Source organism: Staurois parvus, unplaced genomic scaffold, assembly GCF_062004578.1.
Source record: "Staurois parvus isolate SC_StPar_1 unplaced genomic scaffold, SC_StPar_1.0 ptg000052l, whole genome shotgun sequence".
NCBI classification, from domain to species: domain Eukaryota; kingdom Metazoa; phylum Chordata; class Amphibia; order Anura; family Ranidae; genus Staurois; species Staurois parvus.
The window spans coordinates 3,068,631-3,093,844 of NW_028317848.1; the positions used below are offsets into that span (position 1 = coordinate 3,068,631).

A 25,214-nucleotide genomic window follows, 5' to 3' on the forward strand; every position below is an offset into this window, starting at 1 on the left:
AGTAAAGATGGCCGCCGGAGCTCCACGATGCTTCGGCGGCGCGACGTCACGGCGTTCCTGGCTCCTCCTACGCGTTTCATGCACACGCACGTCGTCTGGGGGGATTTGCCAAATCCACGATGCTTCAGCGGCCATCTTTACTAGTGGACGGTCAGTCCGTTGTTTTATATACACTGCCGTGTATCTCGGATGCTTGAGTTGTTAATAAACCCTCTTTTAATCACCTACTACACTATGGAGGCGTCCTTGTTTTGACTCCCTTGGGGAGTATTTATTTACAGTCATTCATCTCTCCGCTGGGTAAGGAACACATGTCCATAGGCTACCTGCCAAGGGATCACACAGGATTATCCAGGAGCTCTGAAGGGAGGCCAGCATACTACCCTATCCTCACCAGCTGATGACTCTAAGGGGAACATATATTGATAAAACGCTCATTTTCCTGTGCGTTCTGGTGAGTGTGCATTCTTTCAGCACTATTTTGCACAACGCCTGAGCATCAGAAGGACAGGACATAGAGGAGAACACTAAAAGTCACCTTATTTCATGAACTGTTGCGTTTATTCAGTTATTTATTGGTTCATTCATTCATTCATTTGAATCATTCATTTGCCTTCATTTAAATACTTTGGTTCTGTAGCGCTGCATTTTTGATTTTTATTGTTTTAAGGGTGTGTGGTTACCTGATGTACAGCTGCTACAAATAGGTGCGCTCGTATACATATTTCCCTTTTACACCAGTAAACGTGCAACATCTTGGTTCCAGACCAACAAGATTGACGTTATGGAGTGGCCAGCCCAATCCCCGGATTTTAATCCAATAGAAAACTTGTGGGGTGACATCAAAAATGCAGTTTCTGAGGCAAAACCAAGAAATAGAGAAGAACTGTGGAATGTAGTCCAATCATCCTGGGCTGGAATACCTGTTCACAGGTGCCAGAAGTTGGTTGACTCCATGCAACACAGATGTACAGCAGTTCTCAGAAACAGTGCTTATACAACTAAATATTAATTAAGTGATTCAAAGGAAAGCAAAATCTTCAAACATTTTTCAGTTTATATAGTGAATGTTTGAGTTTGTAAAGAAGAATACAAACACTGCTATTTTTTTGAACAGTCTAATATTCACTTTTCTTCAATTTTTTTAGGGCAACAACACAAATTTGATATATTTTTCTTCATGTTTTGATTTGGAATAGAATGTGTAGTGTTCCCAATGCATTTGTTTGTATGGAAATAAAAGCTATTAGAAGGATTTTCAGCTTTATTCACTTTTTTCAACACACTGCTATTATTTTGAACACAACTGTATATACTATTTTTGGTTTCAAGAACCTAGTTGATATTAGTCTAAATTTTGGCTGAGATATGGCATTCCAGCACATCCTGTCTCTGAATCTGGGGAGAATGCACTATACCAGAAATCTTCAAACGAAAGGCCAATTTACTGCAATTCAATTTTAGGGGGGCTGGACTGTGGCCAGCGGGAGTAGAAAATGCCCTGGCATTGGTGGGAATAAACAATGCCATAGGCTTGGTGGTCAGTGGGAGTAAAAAAATTACAATATTGGTGTCAGTAGGAGGAATGGTGCCTCATCATTGGTGTGAGTGGGAGGAATAGTGCCCTATCATTGGTGTCAGTGGGAGGAATGGTGCCTCATCATTGGTGTCAGTGGGAGGAATGGTGCCTTATCATTGGTGTGAGTGGGAGGAGTAGTGCCCCATCATTGGTGGCAGTGGGAGGAATAGTGCCCCATCATTGGTGTCAGTGGAAAGAATAGTGCCCCATCATTGGTGTGAGTGGGAGGAATAGTACCCCATCATTGGTATCAGTGGGAGGAATAGTGCCCCATCATTGGTGTCATTGAGAGGAATAGTGCCCCATCATTGGTGTCAGTGAAAGGAATAGTGCCCCATCGTTGGTGTGAGTGGGAGGAATAGTGCCCCATCATTGGTGTCGATGGGAGGAATGGTGCCCCATCATTGGTGTCAGTGGGAGGCATAGTGCCCCATCATTGGTGTCAGTGGGAGGAATAGTGCCCGATCTTTGGTGTCTGTGGAAGGACTAGTGTCTCATATCAGTGGAAGGATTAGTACCCAAAGGGCTGGATAAAGGCAAACAAAGGGCCACAACTGGCCCATGGGCCGTAGTTTGGAGACCCCTGCACTATACTAACACATCATTTCTACACGTGTGCCTAAAGAAAAAGTGTAGTTACTAATGAGTCTTTTGACTGGCAGCAGAATTCTAAAAGACACATCCGCACTTATCAAGCACCCCAGGATTCACCTAGAAAATAGAGGAATCAATATGCAAATAGAGAATTTCCAATTTTTCTTTCAGCAATGTATAGTTCTCTGATGCCCAACTTTCGGGCCATGGGCCACATGTGGCTCTTTAATGTTTGAAGTACAGCCCTTGTGCCACAACAGTCTGTAGAAGGAGCATTGGTTTGTAAAGGGGCCCTTAATAGTATTAGCAAAGTATAATAATGTCATGCAATGTGTCCCTAACTTGACTGTCTCCTACAGTCTCCAACCAGTCTCCAACCATGCCTGAAGAACAATTGCTGACCATTTCATCCAGTCTGTGACAGTTTTCTGTACAGGTAATAAATACTTTATGCAGCCCTTTGAAGACATTAGAGGCCAAGTCTGAGGAGACCCCCTTTACCTAGCAAGCTGACAACCATTGGTATAATTACTCCATGGAGTGGCTAAAATACGCTGAAAGCTTGAAGTATGCTTGAATGTTTCCAACCATATTATGGTGGTTTAATTAAGGACAATATGAATTTTTGGCTTCAAGTTTCTGCACACTAAAAGATTTCCACAATGACCTTGGGTTGTGGATGGGTTAGGTAAATCTAGAATTGAAACATCATAATATTCAAGTCCAAAAGATAGGTTTATTCCAAATTGTATACAAAAGGCAACACATTATGGGGCCATACTCTGCAGGAGCAGGCTACTGACTGTTGCTGTGCCAATCCACTCACTGTAAAAAAAAATCCTCACCATGTTTTGAGTCCAAACATTTTCTTTCTTTCTTTGTTTTTTTCCAAGCCCTGATAAAGAGGGTAAGTGTACAATCCAAACTGCGTTAAAATTGGCTGTGTGTATAAGTGGGTGCTGCAACGACCGTCGGCTGGAACCGAACAGAATCAGCAAGGGAGAATGTCACCAGCACACTGAGTTTTAATGAACGATCACATAGTTACAACAAGGCAACGTTTGGAGTCTCGCAGGACCCCTTCATCAGGCATGTAATGTCACATGTCTGATGAAGGGGTCCTGCGAGACTCTGAAATGTTGCCTTGCTGTAACTATGTGATCGTTCATTAAAACGTTTGGACCCATACTGGTGATCCTTGGTGTGCTGGTGACATTCTCCCTTGCTGATAAAGAGGGTGGCGCATAGCCCCCAAAATATGTTGGCTTTTATACATGCTGACATCTTTGCCTGATCTTCTTCCGGGATCTGCATCTTCAGCCATCTTGATTGGCTGGCCCAGGATGATGTAATTTCTGTGGTATTTCATCCTGGCACCCAGCAATTGCCAGGCCTACACACTAAGATGTGAATGCTTGCAGGCAGATATCGAGAGTCTCCTTTCCATGTGAAAACTTTCCTGCCAGCAATGATCTGTAAACTTGAGTTTAGTTCCACTTTAAATACATGTTTTGGATATATGACTTATAATGTATCAGAGCAATAAACAGCCAGGCCACTAGCATTTTCAGAAGCGGATCCGCAGCGGCCGAATGCATACTTTGCTCAGAATAGGTTTTCTTTTAAACAGCCCATTTTGGATACACTGGAGTTTAGTGCAGGCACAGCTATAGCTGGCTAGAAAATTCCCAGTAATATGTCCCAGTAGATGTTAATGTTTTACATTCTAGTATATCTGAATGACAGCTCTGTTCATCTATAGAGATTAATGGCAAGGGTAGAGCAGTAAGTAAGCAGTAAGTAGCGTTCAACTAAACTCTCTCAATCAGCATTAAAGGAGAAGTACAGCCAGGGGCGGACTGACAACTCATGGGGCCCCCGGGCAATAAGGGATCATGGGGCTCCTGTGTCCCTGCCCAAGCTCAAAAAAGCCTATGAAAAAGGTACTAGGGGCATCTCATAGAACCCCCTACTGACCCCGGGCCCTCGGGCAGTGCCCAAGTTTCCAAATGTCAGTCCGCCCCTGAGTACAGCCAAAGCTCATTTGGCTGTACTTCTCCTGTGGATCACAGGAGTGCAGTTCATTCTCCACTCCTGTGACCCATCCACCAACAGCGGACTTTAGCCCATCACTCAGCTGGTCCAGGCTGGGGAAAGATCCCGACTTTAAAGTGTAACGAAACCCACAACAGTAAAATCAGTCTGTATATGCAGTAAAGCATGCTTGTTATACTCACTGGGGAACCTAAGGGATTAATTATCTGTATTGAGTAAAAAGGCCACTTGATCCTTTCTTCTCTGCTCCTCCTCTTGTTCAAATATCCAAGTCTTATCTCCTGATAAGACAGACTGAACCCGTAGCCATTCTGCGAATGCAGTTTAGTGTGTATTGCTAAAGAGGCTTTTTTTTTTGGCAGAGTGCATGTGATCAGTGCAGGGCCAATCAGCACTGTCCAGACAGAGGTCAGGGGTTTTGATTCCCCCTAGAGCAGAAAGAAAACTCCTCCTACAAGCTTTAACCAGTGCTCTGCTAAGCACTGATAGAAGACACAAGAGTGCTCTAACTGCTGATGAGAAAAGGTATTTAGCAGTTTATATTTACTAAACTAATTGCACTTCCATGTTCTGTGTACTGTGGGAGACAAGATATAGTGGATGCAGGGTCCTGGGTTTAGTAATACTTTAAAGTTAGGATCCACCCAGATGCCTGGACCAGCACCTGACTCCTGGACCAGCACCGATCCGCCGAGAGCCTGAGCCAGCAGCTCCCTTCACCTCCACAGTCCCGTGAGCAGTAGGGGGGCGGAGCAGACAGCGGTTACTGACAGACCACTCTGCTCAGGGCAGCAGGGAGAACTGGGCGATCAGCTGTGTTTGATCACTCAGTTCTCATCCTTAGAGCCAGCGGCGGACAGATGCAGCACCAGATCGATGCTACATCCACCTAGGTAAGTATGAATTGAAAAAGAAAAAATATTCCAATACTTCTCCTTTAACTATTTTCAATCCTTATGCTGCTAGCCTTGGTAAACAGATAGGAAGGTATATTATATTTTCTCAAGATGGCCGCAGCCATAAATGCTAGAAGGGGTGGTTTCAAATCAATTTCTCAACAAAATAAAGTATGGAGACATGGGTGGATGGGGGAGTTTGCTCTGAATATTAAAAATGAATTAAATAACATTTTCAGTCTATGATGCTCAAATACAGTTTACTTCTGCTTTAAAGTCCTAAATACAACCTCTTCTGATCTGATTTTAGAGGTGCATGCCCTCCTTCTGTCATCCTTCCTTCACTACTCGATGGACAACTGGCACCTATCAAAAGTGTCTATTAGCTGTCGTGACGCCTGATAGTGTTACTGCACTGGAACAAGTCTAAGTAGAAAAGCAAAGATAAGGATGACAGTTATGAAGCCTCCTTGAAATATAGATGACCACTAAATGGATCACTGACTCTAGGTACACAAGTACAACACTTAGAATTTGGGACAGCATACAGGTGAAATTACTTTCAGATAATTACTGCATTAATAAATGTTGCCTTTGAAAAACACTATGGTTTCCCTTAAATAGACCTCCATTTCATATTTTTCTACCAACCATAACAAAATGTTTTTTGCTTTACAAGTTCACTTTCCCGGAGCAGCCGAGTGAGATGATGTACACTATCATTTTCCATCCCAGGTGGCAGGCAGTGAGGCGAGACCGTACTGTATGTCATCATTAATCTACCATTGCCCTTGTGGGGAAAAAAAATCCTTATTTTAAGAGCTTGGCTGTCATTTTACAGGATTCCCATGAGTTTTGTGCTTTGAGTAGGCTTGGGGTAGATTTGGAAGTCAGAACTTTATAGAGCTCACAGGCTGCATCCATGTTCTAGGTCAGTAACTCACTAGTTAGTTTGGATCAGCATGGCAGCCTGGGCGCCTGACCTTTTAAAAATAAGTCAGCAGTGATGGCTCCCATTTGTCTATTTTCCATCCAGGCACCCTGGGGGGGGGGGGGGGTTGGCCTTCAGGTGTCTTTAGACGTGGCTTGGCAAAATCCCTAAAAATGGGCTAAAAATTGTATACAAGTCAGTGGGTGGATAGAGCCTGCCTTTTACTTACACAAAACCATTGTGCACCATACAAACCTCTAGCCATTGACATCCTAACATCCATTGATAAGGAGGTCATCACACATTGTACAACATCCTTGTTTTCCCCTCACCTGCCTCTCTCCATCAGCATTGGGGTCACATTAGCTGAGTGAGGCAGAGCAACTGGGGGAGAAGAGAAACATTGGAATACTAGTCAGTACCAGTGTGCAAAGGTTTATTTTCTTAGAAAAAAATCAATCACCTTTAATATTGAGTGTCCTAGGTGTGTGGATGTTGCTGCAATGTGTAAAACTATTAGTTTAGTTTTTTTTACAATTTAGAATGGGGTGCCTTAAGTTTGTGAACCATTTTAAGGAGTGCCTTGACTGAAAAGAGGTTGAGAAACACTGTTCTATCTGCAGCATTTTTGTGAATACTGTAGAAGGGACTATGTGGAGCCCCAGGAGTCATATGTGGCCTTTTGCCACTTATTGTGTGGTCCTTTGGCCCCCCTGTATATACAGTTGTGTTCAAAATAATAGCAGTGTGTTGAAAAAAGTGAATAAAGCTCAAAATCCTTCTAATAGCTTTTATTTCCATACACACAAATGCATTGGGAACACTACACATTCTATTCCAAATCAAAACATGAAGAAAAATATATCAAATTTGTGTTGTTCCTCTAAAAAAAAATTGAAGAAAAGTGAATATTAGACTGTTCAAAAAAAATAGCAGTGTTTGTATTCTTCTTTACAAACTCAAACATTCACTATATAAACTGAAAAATGTTTGACGATTTTGCTTTCCTTTAAATCACTTAATTAATATTTAGTTGTATAAGCACTGTTTCTGAGAACTGCTGTACATCTGTGTTGCATGGAGTCAACCAACTTCTGGCACCTGTGAACAGGTATTCCAGCCCAGGATGATTGGACTACATTCCACAGTTCTTCTCTATTTCTTGGTTTTGCCTCAGAAACTGCATTTTTGATGTCACCCCACAAGTTTTCTATTGGATTAAGATCCGGGGATTGGGCTGGCCACTCCATAACGTCAATCTTGTTGGTCTGGAACCAAGATGTTGCACGTTTACTGGTGTGTTTGGGGTCGTTGTCTTGTTGGAACACCCATTTCAAGGGAATTTCCTCTTCAGCATAAGGCAGCATGACCTCTTCAAGTATTCTGATGTATTCAAACTGATCCATGATCCCTGGTATGCGATAAATAGGCCCAACACCGTAGTATGAGAAACATCCCCATATCGTGATGCTTGCGCAACCATGCTTCACTGTCTTCACAGTGTACTGTGGCTTGAATTCAGTGTTTGGGGGTCGTCTGACAAACTGTCTCCGGCCACTAGACCCAAAAAGAACAATCTTACTTTCATCAGTCCACAAAATGTTGCGCCATTTCTCTTTAGGCCAGTCAATGTGCTCTTTGGCAAATTGTAACCTCTTCAGCACATGTCTTTTTTTCAACAGTGGGACTTTGCGGGGGCTTCTTGCAGATACAGTGAGGTCCATAAATATTGGGACATCGACACAATTCTAACATTTTTGGCTCTATACACCACCACAATGGATTTGAAATCAAACGAACAAGATGTGCTTTAACTGCAGACTGTCAGCTGATTGTTGGCTGAGTCCTTGTCATTTTGGCTATTCTTCTATCCATTTGAATGGTAGTTTTTCGCTTTCTTCCACGTCTTTCAGGTTTTGGTTGCCATTTTAAAGCATTTGTGATCATTTTAGCTGAGCAGCCTATCATTTTCTGCACTTCTTTATATGTTTTCCCCTCTCCAATCAACTTTTTAATCAAGGTACGCTGTTCTTCTGAACAATGTCTGGAACGACACATTTTCCTCAGAATTTCAGCAGCCAGTATGTGCAACATTTGCTGCCTTCCTTCCTTAAATAAGGGCAATAATTGGCACCTGTTTTTCAAAGAATGAATGACCTCACTAATAGAACTCCACACTGCTATTATTTTGAACATGCCCCTTTCAATTAGTGATTCAATTACACAGAATCAGCAGCATGCATGTCATGACTGTTGGGTCTGTTGGATTTCTATTACTCTACTACACCTGCTAGTAAATTATTTGCCATGTAGAAATATCATTTCTACCAAAAACAGTGATTGATCAGGTTAGTGATGTCTGACTGCTATTATTTTGAACACAACTATATGTGTATATGATCTTATTACCTTGTGAATCCTTAGAAAGCCACTGCTCCAAGCCTTCACTGGTGCAAATGTGTTGGGTGCCGGTCTTGGAGCCCATCCACACTTTATGTGAATGTACCAATAAAGAAGAGGCTGCACATCAATGATGTCACTCATCTCAGTGGGGTATATTCAGCCAAACCAACAATGCAATGCTCTTCTCTGACATGTTTCATAGAGATGATGTTTAACCCCATACAGGTGAAAGGGTCACGGAGGGACGGTCTACAGGCAGGGACAAGTTGCTTTGTTGGTATGGCCACATAAACTTTATTGAGCCGAGTGACGTCATCAGTGTGAGGTTTTCTCTTTCTTTATCTTTTTACAGTACCTGGGTTTTTACTCAGGCCAGTGAATGTAAACTATTATTTTACAGCATCCTAATATACTTCTTTTACACCATGTCACTTTTCTTCTGTGGTCTTTAGCTTTTCCCTTTTTTCCCCCAATTCTTTTTAATGGATCTTGTTAAGAGAAATATTAAATGTGGCACTTGGAATAGACTTCCAGCAGAGGTCAGTCAACAGTAAGTGGATCCATACATGCTTTTAACGAACCTAGATCTATACTCAAAGACAGAAAAAGTTAACAAATATAAAAAAAAAAAAATACAGAAACGTGTATAAATTAAAAAAACAACAACAAAGAACAGATTCGATTGACCACTTAGTCTTTTTTCGGTCATCACTTTTCTATGTTGTATGGGAGTTGTAGGGAACACACATGTGGAAGCATTGATTTGTAGAGGGCTGTTATCTCTATCAGTCTCATGTAATGTGTTCAATGACATGCTGGTAGGTGAATTGGCTCCTGTCTAAACTGGCCCTACTATGTGTATGTTTGAATGTGAGTTAGGAACAATAGATTGTACACTCCTTGAGGACGGGACTGATGCGAATGTATACTATGTGTAAATTGTCAGCGCTATATAAATACCTGTAATAAACAAATAAGTGTGTCTCCTGAAGTAACTCCCCAGTAATGAAAAACTTGAAGAACACATCTGTAGTCTCTGACCATCTCTTGCTGCTTTCCAATAGCCTTGACTGTCTCCTGTAGTACAGTCTGCTTTCTGTAGCATTACATCCCTGGTGCCCATCCTACGGCCAAAGGGCCACAAGATGGGCACCTTGATTTATGATATACGGCCCTCAGACCTCAGCAGTTTTTTTAGAGGGAACATTAATTAGGGTAATAGCACTGATCTTTACTAACCTCATGTCACAGGTTTCCAGTTCCTATTGCCTTCTGCAGCATATCCCCAGCCAAAAATGTAGCATGTCCACAGTCTCTGACCATCATTTCCTCTATTAGGTCTGCAGTTTCTGACAGTCCTTTCAAGCATTTCATATATTGCACATTATGTACAGCCCATGGTGATGTCAGGGGCCACATTTGAGGCCCCCTTTAGCTCATAAATTGACAACTACTGCATTACATTCACTGGATATTATGTGCGGCCCTTTGGTGATGTCAGGGGCTGACCCTGAGGCCTCCTATATCAAGGAAATTGACTACTACTTATATAGAGACCATGTTGCCCTTGGAGCACTAGAAATATAATGCAATACCTTTTGATGAAAACAATGTTACATTAATGTTGTCACCAGTACAAAAAACACAATATGCTGTATGAGGAAGCATGTGTTCTCTTTAGACAAAGATACCACTGAACGATGAAATCCACCAATTAGATGAGCAACTATCATCACATGACAGAGAAAGATGAGATGGTAGTATTGTATTGGAGTTACAGTGATAAATGTGACTCCACAGACCAGGCCCTGTTACCAATCCATCCGTCAGTTCTGACTCCACTAATAACAAAAGGCAAAAATAGTTGGAATTGAAGGATGCATTGGTAACAGGTATGTGTATATTATATGTAACATAGTATGATAAATATTGTAGAATGGTGCTTGCTCCCCCTTCCTACCCTCCTGTCCTTGGTGGTGACCCATTCATGCTTGACAATACATACAGCCACGTCTGTAACTACATAAGCAAAAAGTGGAAAAGATGAAATCATACTAAAGAGAACACAGTCATTGATAAAAGGAAAGCTATCTTACCACTCTGTTTCGCTCTGCTTGCCCAGTCGGCTACTTCATCCTGTGCGCGTCCATCAGTAAACACAATGGCCACTCTAGGGACACCCAAGGAGCGTCGTCTGGCACCCTGAACCTCTGAGAAGCTCTTCTCATACATGAGTTTCAGGGCCAGTCCCGTCATGGAGCCTCTGCCCATGTATTTCATCTGGGTGACGGCTTTCTTCATCTCTTTGGCTGAGCTGTATTGAGCCATGGTGAACTCTGTGCGGACATGGGTGGAATATTGTACCAGACCCACACGGGCGGCTTTCTGTGAGATCTCTAATGAGTCTAGTATCCCATTTACAAACTGTTTTACAATTTCAAAGTTGTCTTCGCCAAGGCTCTTTGATCCGTCAATGACAAATACTAAGTCCACAGGTCCTTCTCCACACCCTGGAAAAATCAGAAGACAAATTATTGGTCTACTTTTGGAATGTACATCTGAAGCCCTCTAATTATATGCTTGTTTACTATATTTGCTTCTACTTTTTTTTAATAATGTATGTTATGCGGCTATTGTTTAACTAGTAAGTGCAATATCATAACCTCCCTCTAGAGTGCGCTGCTGAGACACATATCAAGCCAGAGATCCTTTATTGTGCAACTAAGCTCACTTAGTCCAAGTAAATATTGTATCCTTTTAAAGGTAAGTGGTTAACACACATTATGATAGCATTCAGTAATAGAATTCTTTTTTTTTACAAACCGATATTTATATTTTTTTCACATTTACATGCAGACCGAACTGTCTAGCAAAGGTGACAATGACAGGGATTGGGACAAACCAACACACTGCTAGAGGTGATTAGCAAGGGTTTAAAAAATATATTAAATATTGGGCTGTTAAGGTGGAACTAAAGTTAACAAATTAAAAATGTGCGTGTTATGTAGTTTCTGTAATAAAATATGTACCTGCCTGTTCAGAATCTTCTTTAGAATGTACACTTAGATTGTACGCCCCGTGGGGGTTAGGGACTGATGTGAATGTACAATATATATGTAAAGCGCTGTGTAAAACTGATGGCGCTATATAAGTACCTGAAATAAATAAATAATAAATACACTGAGCTGCACATAGACAGCTCAGTGTACGTTCTCAGTACACCTTGGCACAGGAATGAATGAACTCCCAAGCACATGTGCAAGCCTTACATCATTCAAGAAGGAAAAGACCTTACACACTTCCCATTGCTGGAGCAGAGGTAAGTGTTTGCAGAGTTCAGTTACACCCTGTTCACATTTGGGCGATTAGGATTAGCGGGCAGAATTGGTGCGATTCTGCCGGCAATTCCAATTTCCATGTATTGATCTTGGGTTTGTGGTTGGGTGCTGAACCGCATTCATCCTGAATTGCACCCCATATGAGGTGTGATTTTGCTGCAAATGTTGCTCAAAAGAATGCAAGTGTAAAACCTCACCTGGCTCAGGCCCAAAATTTGGTCCCTGAGCTTCTTTGGCGTGACAAACACGCATAGAGTAGCTTATTCAAGTGAATGTGCTGGCCTATGCACATCACGGGGGAATGCGCTTTTACAACTGCGAATGGGAACCTGTGTTCTCACTACGCCTTAAAGGATTGATGAAATCTGGCATTGCAGCTCAACCTTGTAAAACATCATTACCTGCTGAAACCATTTTCATGTTTCTGGTTTGACCAATAACAGGAGACTTCCGTTTTTTTGCGGACTTTGAGGAGGTTTCATGTTGCTACACAGATAAGTCTAATCAAATAGCGATTTTCTATATTTCTCACAAATCACTGTATGCACTCCTGGCAGCGTTATAGTTTTGTCCCATCTGCTGTCATGCGGCTCTGAGGAAGAGGGTTACCGTCGAAACGCGTCAGACGGATTTGGCCCCTAGATGGCACTTCATTGACATCTTGTGACTGTCTATCTATATGTGATCTGTCACCACTTGTTTGTGAGTATAATATTTTATCCATGTTTTAATAAACAGTTATCTGGGATAATGCACTAGGTCAGTGCGCTCTTGTTTTATTCCTTCTGCTGTCATGGTAAGGCTGGGTTTACACCGAAGTTTGAGGCTCCTCTGAAAAGTGATCATTTCTCATAGGCGTTGAGGAGACCATTAAAATGCTCTCTCATTGCACCATCACTATGTGCATCGCACAAGGCTGCAGGGCGGTTACAGCAATAGGCAGGGGCGGACTGACAACTCATGGGGCCCCCGGGCAATAGGGGATCATGGGGTCCCTGTGTCCTTGCCCAAACTCAAAAAAGTCTATGAAAACGGTACCAGGGGCATCTCATGAGGCCCCCTACTGACCCTGGGCCCTCGGGCAGTGCCCGAGTTTCCAAATGTTCAGTCCGCCCCTGGCAATAGGTCACATTCAGCAGTGGTATTGCTCACCGAACAGGACACAGGGGATCGTTTTTGACATGGCTGCAATCCTTTACTCTGTATGTGTACACCAACCGTCCCGCTGCTTTACCGCTTGGGAACGGGGGCAGTTGGAAGGTGGTAAAAACGAGGCTTGACCATGTTCTTACTTTTGAAAAACAGCAGATTTACTGGAGGTGAAAATAAAGGAAAAAAAACATAAAAAAAAATGAATGCAGCCACCACATCTAAGAATTGATAAGCTGCAATGTAATAAATGTTTGCTTTTGGGTTTAATACCACTTTAAATTGGATCTATCCTCAAATATTACCATAAAGCTAAGTTAAAGCTGAACTCCAGGCAGATATACACACATTAGTAAAGCTCTGTATTCATCATTAAAGTGTTACTAAACCCACAATCAGTCTGTATATGCAGTAAAGCATGCTTGATATACTCACCGTGGAACCTAAGGGGTTAATCCTCTGCATTGTGTAAAAATGCTGTTTGATCCTGACTTCTTTAATCCTCCCCTTCTTCCAGTGTTATTATGTCTTATCTCCTGATAAGACATATTGTGTGGAGACTCTGCACATGCTCAGTTTGGTGTGTATTGCTTGAGAGGGTTTTTTTTTCTTGGGAGAGTGCATATGATCAGCACAGGGCCAATCAGCACTGTCCAGACAGAGATCAGGGGTTCTGCATCCTCCTAGAGCAGAAATAAAACTCCTTCTACAAGCTTTAACCAGTGCTGAGCTGGGCACCGATAGAAGACACAAGACTGCTCTAACTGCTGATAAGAAAAGGTACTTCGCAGTTTATATTTATAAAAGGGCCCTCCTAACCCTGAACTGTATTGTTGCTGTATTGTCTCCCACTATAATGTAAAGCGGTGAGAAAACTGTTGGCGCTATATAAATCCTGTATAATAATAAACTAATTGCATTTCCATGTTCTGTGTACCAGATATAGGGAATGCAGGGTCCTGGGTTTAGTAACACTTTAAATATATTTTTCTTAAATGCATTTAGTGCAGCATCTGATAACTGGATTCAGCCTCTTGCAGTCTCTGTACAGCAGAACTCAGACAGGGAATGGGAAAAGCAGCACAGGGAGCCAATCAATGGTGTTGCAGTGCTTATATGTACTATAATCCAGAGCATGCTGATAGGAAGGGAGAGCAGAGTGACAGAGAAGTGAGCTTATCAGTCTGCTGCTTTCCCTTTATGTCCAGTCACTGGCTGGGGAGGGTCAAGACCTATATTAGTTCTCTGCAGCACAGAAAGTCCAATGCTTCCCCAGCCAGACAAGGCTGAGTGGTGTGTATGAGCCGTGGACAGAAATACAATCCTTTGGCAGGTAAAACAGCTCCCATGTGTTTTTATTTGTATATTCAGCTGGTTTCCTGACAGTCTTGCTGGGATGGATAAAGAGTGAAATACACCAGAAAATGCTGCTCCAGGCGCTCTCTCTCTCTGTACAGAACCACTCATCAGTTTCTCTGCACAGTAAAGCTCTCATTTTTCTCCTCTCTCTGCATAATTATGTTTTCCCATTCATTACACTTATAAACACAGAAGATCAATAGCAGATAAAGCCCGAGTGGTCCATCTAAAATTAATTTAGGTGGGAATACAAGTCACTGAGTTATTGGCAAGTTAACTGATGCACACTAATGACGCTCCTAAGTTTGATCTGGGCACCTAGGTTTCAATGATCTCTGGTCATGAAAGGGTAAAGAAAATAAAACAACCTGCTTGTATATGTAGATCTATTTTCTCATAATGTGTGAAACATTTGTTAAAAAATAGACATGCCACTTGGCAATGTAGCAGATGTTGCACCTAACATCAACACCCTGGATGAGACTGCATTCTCTGCCAAAACATTACAAGTTATGTCTCCAGCTGTGAGAGTGACAAATCCAGCAGCCGCCTTCTTACCCAGGAAAAGAGTCAGAAGAGTCAACTGTGCAGAGCATCACCGCTCATCCCCCTCTACGGACCAGACTCATAATGAATGATCCCTCCCGGCCCCAATGTAATCATCGCCAATGCTTGCCAAGCTTTATTCAATCATATAGATTCCTTGGTTCGCCAGAGCATTAAGCTGGACACAGAAACGGATTATGCCTCTAAAATTTCTCACCAACTGTTCCGGCCTGATTTGTATTCTTTGTGTCGGCTGATTTGCTAGCGCAGACAAATCCTATTGTACAATTTGTGCTTAATCACTTCCTGGGCTTTAACGCTTTCTGTTCTTCAAGTAAAGGTCATACTCATGTATAGGGTGGAAGCGCTGAATCTGGGAACCCCAAGAATTGGAGCATGTGGAGAAGTCCCCTATTCTCCAAAGCTGGATGGTCAGGGATTACATCTTCCTGATCATCCGACTTCGAGGAATAGAGGACCATGTAAGTACAAATAACTTTCAAGACCCCAATTCCCCTTGATATATTGGCTGCAAGTTCCTAAAAGAGACATTTCTTGAACCTATAGCAGCCACCACGAATAGCAGACTGCATCCAGACCCGGACCAAGTGCCCGTACTATCCAGACCACCAGCCAGCCAGTCCCCAGTGCAGGTTTCCCCCCACTCCTCTTCAGTCATTGGTTGTGATGATTGTCGGCACTCCAACAACTAGGGATTTCATGTGCGTGCCCCGCCCCAGCATCACAGAAGGATGGAAGTGGAACTTACTGTGTCCAGATCTGCAGCCTGCTTTGCTTCTCGACTCCCTCTGCCTGTCTGTTAATAATCTGGGCACTGTGATGAGGGACAACTTATATAAGGGGGCACACTTAAAGGGACATCTGATGTAAGGGGGCACTCTGATAGGGAAACCTGATGCAAGGGGGGCCCCTGATGTAAAAGGGCACTCTTATAGGGACACCTTATGTAAATGGGCACACTTAAAGGGACACCTGATGTAAGGGGGCACTCTGATAAGGACACCTGATGCAAGGGGGGCCCCTGATGTAAAGGGGCACTCTTATAGGGACACCTGATGTAAGGGGGCACTCTGATGAGGGACAACTTATGTAAGGGAGCACATTTAAAGGGACACCTGATGTAAGGGGGCCCCTGATGTAAAAGGGCACTCTGATAGGGACACCTGATGTAAATGGCACTCTGATAGGGATACCTGATGTAAGGGGGCACTCTGATGAGGGTCTATTTTTTGGAAGACATACAATGACATACCGTATCTTATCTGTGTGATAGCACAAACATGAGATGTGGACCTCTGCTGGAAGAACATTTGACTGATTGAACTTCCTTTCAATTCAATACCTTGCCCTATAGGAATGGTCTTCATCTCTTCAGCTGTTGGAGAAATGCCTATAGTTCTACAGGGGGTGACACATTCTAATAGAACAAAGGAAAGGTTTTCTGCAAGTTATGGACTTGCACAGCCCTAAATCTGAAGGAAGACCACACAGGCCAGGCTAGGTACTTAGTTTGTAGGTGTGTTATTATATTTTATTATGTTTTCCAATTTGTCACTGGCATAAGAATTCATAGTTTGTTTTCTCATTTGTCTCATTGCCAACTGATGTTAGCAGCATGAAGTAGAATAGCACTGTAGCTTTTATTTTCAAGGACCATGCACATGGAAGTTTTTAGGCTGTCATAAAAGGGAGGAATAAAGATGGAGAGAAAATTACAATTTTTCTTCTACTTTAGTCCACAACCCAATGTTCCTCAATATCTAGCTGGCTACAGACAGTTGTATCAGTAACACATACATCAAACCCAAACCTCCAGTATTTTCTGTACTCACTTTTACATCGTTTTCCATCTTCCACTAAATGGTATCCTTCAAAGCATTTGCAGACATAGGAACTCTCATTATTGACACAGAGATGCTCGCAGCCATGTTCAGAGGTTTTGCAGGGGTCTTTACCTATGGGATAGAGTGCATGATCCATAATAAAATATTAGATGACCAACAAATACACACAGTATGTAATACTTTCCTATTTCCTGCCAGCTTTATTTTTTTATTAAATTTATGATATGATGGTCTCTGGTAATAGACAATTTCTTTCATTAAAGTTATATATAAAAACTCCAGAAAAGATAATCAACTTGAAATTTATCTTATCCTCATGTCAGGGATCTCCAATCTATGGCCCACTGGCCAAAACTGGCCCACTACAAGACTTTTCCTGGCCTGGAGGAACTATTATAATACACATCTTAGCAACCAGTGACGTTATTGCACTGCCCCCTGCATTTACAGGAAGAGCGGACTCTCTGCATCCAGACCTGCTTTGCCCCCTGCTGCAGTCTACTGGATGCAAAGGAAGCCATGATAGGCACTCCTAGATTTAAAGGCGACTCTGCTATGAACACCTAGATGTAAAGAGGGACTCCTTACACTTTTACATCAAGTACATGGGCACTACTTGATGTAAAAGTGACTCAGCTGGGCACTCATAGATGTAAGGGGGACTCTGCTGGGCACCCCACTCCTAGGTGTAAGGGGGACTGTGCTGGGCACGCCTGGATGTGAGGGAGGCTATGATGGCCACTCCTAGATTTAAGTGTGGATTCTGATGTGCATTCCTAGATCTAAGGGGGACTCTGCTCTGCACTCTAAGATGTAAAGAAGGACTCTGCTGGTAACTCCTGGATGTGAGGGATGCTATGATGGGCACGCCTAGGTTTAAGGGTGGACTCTGCTGTGCATTCCTAGATCTAAGGGAGACTCTGCTCTGCACTCTGAGATGTAAAGAAGGACTCTGCTGGTAACTCATGGATGTGAGGGAGGCTATGATGGCCACTCCTAGATTTAAGTGTGGACTCTGATGTGCATTCCTAGATCTAATGGGGACTCTGCTCTGCACTCTGAGATGTAAAGAAAGACTCTGCTGGTAACTCCTGGATGTGAGGGAGGCTATGATGGGCACTCCTAGATTTAAGGGTGGACTCTGCTGTGCATTCCTAGATCTAATGGGGACTCTGCTCTGCACTCTGAGATGTAAAGAAAGACTCTGCTGGTAACTCCTGGATGCAAGGGAGGCTATGATGGGCACTCCTAGATTTAAGGGTGGACTCTGCTGTGCATTCCTAGATCTAATGGGGACTCTGCTCTGCACTCTGAGATGTAAAGAAAGACTCTGCTGGTAACTCCTGGATATAAAAGTGACTCAGCTGGGTACTCCAAGATGTAAGGGGGGGATTCTTTGTTGGGCACTCCTGGATGCAAGGGAGGACTCTGCTGGGCACTCCTAGATGGAGGAGGGGGGCTCTGATGGCCAATCCTGGAGCAGCAATGTGTGCCAGCACAGCTGTCTTAGCCAAGGGTGCATGTGACAAAATAATGATGCAAAAGCATAACTGGAAGACAACTGTCACCCCATAACAGAACGTTCCTTACTCAATGATCTTAATGGCAGGATCATCAGGTATTCTTTTAATAAAAGTGGTTATAAAGGCAGAACATTTTTTTACCCTCCGGCATTCTATTCAGGGGACCCAAGAGAATTGGGGCTGCTCTGTGCAAAACCACTGCACAGAGCAGGTAAGTATGTCAGTAACACGTCTGTTGTTTTAAAAACAAAATAGCTTTTATTATCATTTTAAAGCTGAAGATTTTAAAAGACTGAAAACTACTACTAAAAGCATGTTACATTTTAGTCATTGGGCTTAGATCTACTTACAACCTGGACTCCACCCTTATCTTCTGGCTTGCACACTTGTACAGGCTTCTCTTCTGAACTAAAAATAGCTTACACTGATTTCACTGAACACAGAACTTCTCACTGTATGCATGAGAAGCTGCAGCAAGTCAGATAGAGCCCACCTCATTTCCTGGTTGGGGCATGTCCAGCATCATCTAGACCAGTGGTGGGCAACCTTTTTTTTTCAACTGAGCCAAATCTCGCCAAAACCACGATTGAAATTTATTTTGAGAGCCACATTTTTAAAACTGAAAATACATCCCCCATATAGTAATTCATCCCCCATAGTAATTCATCCCCCATAGTAATTCATCCCCCATATAGTAATTCATCCCCCATATAGTAATTCATTCCCCCATATAGTAATTCATCCCCCATATAGTAATTCATCCCCCATAGTAATTAATCCCCCATATAGTAATTCATCCCCCATAGTAATTCATCCCCCATATAGTAATTCATCCCCCATAGTAATTCATCCCCCATAGTAATTCATCCCCATAGTAATTCATCCCCCATATAGTAATTCATCCCCCATATAGTAATTCATCCCCCATATAGTAATTAATCCCCCATATAGTAATTCATCCCCCATATAGTAATTCATCCCCCATAGTAATTAATCCCCCCCATAGTAATTCATCCCCCATATAGTAATTCATCCCCCCTATAGTAATTCATCCCCCATATAGTAATTCATCCCCCATAGTAATTCATCCCCCCTATAGTAATTCATCCCCCATATAGTAATTCATCCCCCTATAGTAATTTATCCCCCTATAGTAATTCATCCCCCCTATAGTAATTCATCCCCCCTATAGTAATTCATTCCCCATATTGTGTCAATTCACTTACCTTTGCTCCGCGCGTTCCTCTCGCCGTGTTCCCGCGCCGTTCCGGTCTTCAGGGCGGACTGTGAGAGGAGAGGAGTTCGTCACGCTGCCCCGCCTACATCCTGACAGCCAATGTTTGCCACGCTCCGCGGGCCGGATTAAAAGTCCTGACTTTTGGGGCGGCCGCCCGAGAGGAGGGAGGGAAGCGGGCGCCCGGCACACAGAAGAGCCGCATTAGAGTGTGTAAAGAGCCGCATGTGGCTTGCGAGCCGCGGCTTGCCGACCACTGATCTAGACCTTTCCTCCCCAGCATTGCTAATCCTGCTTCTCCACTTTCATTCATTGGATTCCAGTTGTTCATTCTTCAAGGCTCAGGATCACATGTGGGCTTTACTTAAAGTGGTTGTAAAGGCTCAAGTTTTTTACCTTCATGCATTCTATGCATAAAGGTAAAAAACCTTCTGTGTGTAGTAGCCCGCCCCCCCCCAAACACTTATCTGAGCCTGAACCAACGATGTCCACGAGAGCCTTGGTTCTCTGGGGACTTATACAACTGATTGGCTGAGGCATCAATCACAGTCAGTGAGCCAATCAGGAGAGGGAGGTTGGCGGGGCGAGCCACAGCTCTGTGTATGATTGAACATGCAGAGCCACGGTTTGGAAGCACGCCTTCGGGTGCCCTCATAGCAGGCTTCTTGCTGTGGGGGCACCCAACAGGAGGGAGGGGCAGGGAGCGCCAGTGAGGGACCCAAGAAGAGGAGAATCAGGGCTGCTCTGTACAAAACCACTACACAGAGCAGGTAAGTATGACATGTCTGTTATTTAAAAAAAAGACTTTAGTATCACTTTTAGGTGGTCTGCTGTTTTCAGGAAGCGTTATACAGCGTCTTCCACCAGCCATGATCTGCCTGCATTGCATTGCGAAGTACAGAGAATTAGTGATGACTTCACTGGGTTATGCAATGAAAACATAAATTAACATGTTGATGGGGAAAGGAGGAACAAAGGAAGGCAAAATATGAGTAGAATAAACCTCAGCTTGAATGAAAAAAGCATGTTTTAGCTTTGCTTTGTTTTGCTCTATAACATAGAACAGTGGTCTCCAAACTGTGGCCCGGGGACCAGATGTGGCCCTTGCTTGCTTTTACTCGGCCCTTAGGGCAATATTTCATCCAATGATACCAACTATGGGGCATAATTACCCCCACTGACACCAATGATGGGGCACAATTCCTCCAAATGATACCAAGCATGCAACACAATTTCTCCCAATGACACCAACAATGTGGCCCTATCACACCAATGATGGGGTACAATTCATCCCAATGTCACCAATGATGTGGCACAATTCCTTCCAATGACAACAAAGATGGGTCACAATTCCTCTCACTGATACCAACGATGAAGCACAATTCCTCCCAATGACACCAAAGATGGTGTCAGTGGTTTAATCCAATCTAACGTCAAGGCCTTTTTTTACTCCCAATGGCTGCAGTCCGGCCCCCCGAAAGTCTGAAGGACAGTAAACTGGCCCTTTGTTTGGAAAGTTTGGAGACCAATGACACAGAGGTAAGGTATGTAATGAGGTTCTACTTAAAAACATCAATAGCCTGTGAATGTGAGGGGGGCAATGAACCAAAAAAGGCAAAATATAAGCAGATTAAACTTCAGCTTCAAGTCCACATTATCCGCCAACCAAACCAAACTAATTATCTATTTTTGTGCAGTTTCTTGTGTAGTCGTGAGAATTTTACATCCACATAGTCTAGATCTGCTTATTTCTAATGTAGAATAAATGAGATAAACAAGGAGGAATGTGCAGCCCAGAGCTACTATTTACAGCACAGCAGAGGGTAACAACGTGTCCAAGCTATTTCCCAGTCCAGAATAAGTCAGGATTGGCTAACGACCAAAACCTCATTCAACTGGTACTAGATCTGTATAGAGGACCATGCATGACTGTACAGGGCACACTGATCTATAAAGCCAGGCCATGTAATGATGGAAAGTGTGCTGTCATTTGCCCAATGGGATCCATAAGACAATGATATATATTTACACATTTCTGCTACATAGGGACTTCAACAGAGCCACATGGAAATGTAAACCGCCCATTTAGTATATAATCTCTCTTCTCTCTGAACTACACAATGGTCTGTAATCCTTTATATTTAAATCCAGTTGTCCTCTGCTCACCAGCTGAAATTTCAGATTATACTGACACAGGCAGAGCCCGGCAATGCCTGCTTAATTGGGAAAGAAGGGTGACTGGCACAACATAATTTTTGCAACCTCTTCTATCTTTTGTGAGGATATCATGCTGGAGGAGGACAGGTCCACACACATAGGAGATCAGGACATGTGCCAAGAGTTAAAATTCTGGAAAAGTTGTTTCAGCCTGCAGAGTAAAGTAGATGTATCACACTGACAAAACCATGGAATGGCTGGACAAGCAGAAAAAAATCTCTACTGGCATGCAATGGCAATTTTAGCAACCTAAAATATATTTTCATGCAATGATATCTGTCATAAAGGAAATATCTGCAATGGCAAACCAAGGACAGTCACTGATCTATTTAGCTGAGCTCCCAATGACCACCAATGTAAGGGGGCACTTTATTACTGACAACCAATGTAAGGGGCAATTTATTACTGACAACCAATGTAAGGGGCAATTTATTACTGACAACCAATGTAAGGGGCAATTTATTACTGACAACCAATGTAAGGGGCAATTTATTACTGACAACCAATGTAAGGGGCAATTTCTCTGCTGACCATCAATGTAAGCAAGGGGAGACATGATTGAAACCTTTAAATACATCAAGGGGGTGAATAAGGTTCAGGATGGCAGTATTTTTAACATGAAACCAAAATCAAGAACACGGGGGCATGACCTCAAACTAGCTGGAGGAAAGTTCAAAACTAATCTCTGAGAGTATTATTTTACTGAAAGGGTAGTTGATGCTTGGAATAAATGTCCAGCAGAGGTAGCGAGTCAGTAAACAGCTTCAAACATGCTTGGGACAAGCATAGATCTATACTCAGACACAAATGTTAACAAAAACAAATAAAAAACGAAAACACCAAAATAACCCCCCCCCAAAAAAACAAAAAAAAACAGGCAGAGTCAATGTCTCTATTAAGCAGCACTTCTCCCATGGCTACCAAAGCAAGGGAGCACTTTTACACTCACCGCCAATGTACTGGAGGCACTTCTCTACTAACTACCAATTTAACCACTTCTCGTCCGGCCGTTGTATATAAACGGCTGGACGGTGGCAGTGCAGGGTCGGGTGGCCGTTTATAAATGGCCTCCCTGCCCCCTGCTTGTGCGCGCTCCCTGGGAGCGCACAGCACCGCGATCCAGTACCCGCTGTGTCCTCCGGACACAGTGGAACACCGATCGTTGTACGGGACCTCTGTGCAAGGTCCCGTTTATGTGATTACTGATTGGCCAATCAGTGATCACATGCATAAATAGATGAATAAAGTGCAGCGCTAAAGCATATCAAAAAAGTTCGTTCTTAGAAGTTCGTTGTCAAAAGTTCATAAGATATCTCGATCAATACTATGGTGTACACAGCTAGAAGGATCCAGTAGAAATGACAGAAATGCGCACTCACCGACCGCGCATAGGAAATGCGCATTTGTGTGTTAAAAACACAAGTGTCGAACTCCCTCAGGACGAGGTATCATCAGGCGGTGATCTGCTAGGCTCACAGGACCTCCTTAAGATCAGGATTAAAGACGGCCAGGTGAGGGCTCCCTCCTCCAGATATAGCTGTGTCTGCCAGTCTGATAACCCCTCAATAAGGGGTAAAAAACGGGAGAATGCCCATAGTGTAGTATATCAAAAGTTTATTTAAATAACATATATAACAGGACAGGTCAGTATTCAAACTGGCAAACAGCCAGAAAGTGTATAGTAAAAATACTGGTACTGACCTAGAGCAAAATGGCCGCCAGACCTCCTCGTGGTCTGGGCGGCGATGAGGCGTCACAAGCTGTCAGTTCCTCCTGAGGCCTTTCGTGCTAGAGCACATCTTCAGAGGGGAGGCAGAGGTCAGCCTCCCCTCTGAAGATGTGCTCTAGCACGAAAGGCCTCAGGAGGAACTGACAGCTTGTGACGCCTCATCGCCGCCCAGACCACGAGGAGGTCTGGCGGCCATTTTGCTCTAGGTCAGTACCAGTATTTTTACTATACACTTTCTGGCTGTTTGCCAGTTTGAATACTGACCTGTCCTGTTATATATGTTATTTAAATAAACTTTTGATATACTACACTATGGGCATTCTCCCGTTTTTTACCCCTTATTGAGGGGTTATCAGACTGGCAGACACAGCTATATCTGGAGGAGGGAGCCCTCACCTGGCCGTCTTTAATCCTGATCTTAAGGAGGTCCTGTGAGCCTAGCAGATCACCGCCTGATGATACCTCGTCCTGAGGGAGTTCGACACTTGTGTTTTTAACACACAAATGCGCATTTCCTATGCGCGGTCGGTGAGTGCGCATTTCTGTCATTTCTACTGGATCCTTCTAGCTGTGTACACCATAGTATTGATCGAGATATCTTATGAACTTTTGACAACGAACTTCTAAGAACGAACTTTTTTGATATGCTTTAGCGCTGCACTTTATTCATCTATTTATACAGTCAGAGGAGGTTGTGATCCCCTCTTGTGCCATTAGCTGCTTACTTTTCATTGATATTTTCTTTTTATTTAATGAGCGCTCACTTTATTTTATTTTATATTTAGTGATCACATGCAGAGTAGTAAGCAAGATGTCACTTCTGACATCATTGCTTACTACGTGTGAAATCTGTGAATGATCACAGAGGTCACATGGTACAAGGCTATTCACAACAGCCTTGTACCATGTGACAAGCTGTGACCAATCACAGCTCACACAGTATTTCTCAATGGCTGCAAGAATGCAGCCAGAGAGAAGGAGAAATGATTGCTTTTACAGCCTTTATGGGTGTAAAAGCAAACAGTGTAATAAGAAAAAAAATCTTCATCACCCCCCACAAGTAGTACAGTGTCACCATGGTGATACTGTACTGCTAGGGTGACAGTATGTAAAAAAAACATAAATAATAATATAAAAAAATAAAATAAAAATGTAAAAAAAGTTTTAAAAAATTATAATTTTTTTTTATAAACTAATTTGGGTTATTGTTTCTTACTAAAAAAAATAACTGAATACATTTTGGCCAAGATTTATGATGAAATATTATTTATTTGCAAAATTGTATAAGAAAAACACTTTTTTTCAAAATTTTTGGACTTTTTAATATATACAGCAAAAAAAATAAAAATCCCAGTGGTGAATAAATACCACCAAAACAAAGCTTTATCTGTCTCAAAAAAATGCTAAAAAATTCATATTGGTACAGTTTTGCATGACCACGCAATTGTCATTCAAAGTGTGATAGCGCTGAAAGCTGAAAATTGGCCTGAACAGGAAGGGGGTAAAAGTGTCCCGACTTGAAGTGGTTAAGGAAGCACTGCTCCTCTGTCCACCCCATTAAATGGGAAATTCTCCACTGACCGCCAATGTTAAGGGGCATTTCTTCACTGATGGTCAGTATAAGGGGGCACTACTCCACTGACCACCAATGTAATAGAGAACTTCTCTACTGATCACCAACATAGTTACCATCAATAGGGCACTTCTTCTGTAATTGGGAACTTCTCCATGGACCACTGAAATAATTGGGAACTTCTACACTGACCATCAATATTAAGGGCACTTCTTCACTAACA

At 42.8% G+C, this 25,214-nt stretch overlaps 1 protein-coding gene across 1 annotated transcript in view; it reads right to left on the reverse strand.

Moving 5' to 3' along the window:
- MATN2 (matrilin 2) overlaps positions 1 to 25,214 on the reverse strand; it is a 151,920-nt gene that overhangs the window by 13,042 nt on the left and 113,664 nt on the right. The window contains exons 12-13 of the mRNA XM_089666562.1: positions 16,704 to 16,826; positions 10,555 to 10,968 (exon numbers count right to left, since the gene is read on the reverse strand). Coding sequence (XP_089522688.1) covers positions 10,555 to 10,968; positions 16,704 to 16,826 — 537 coding nt within the window. The remainder of the gene's footprint in view (positions 1 to 10,554; positions 10,969 to 16,703; positions 16,827 to 25,214) is intronic.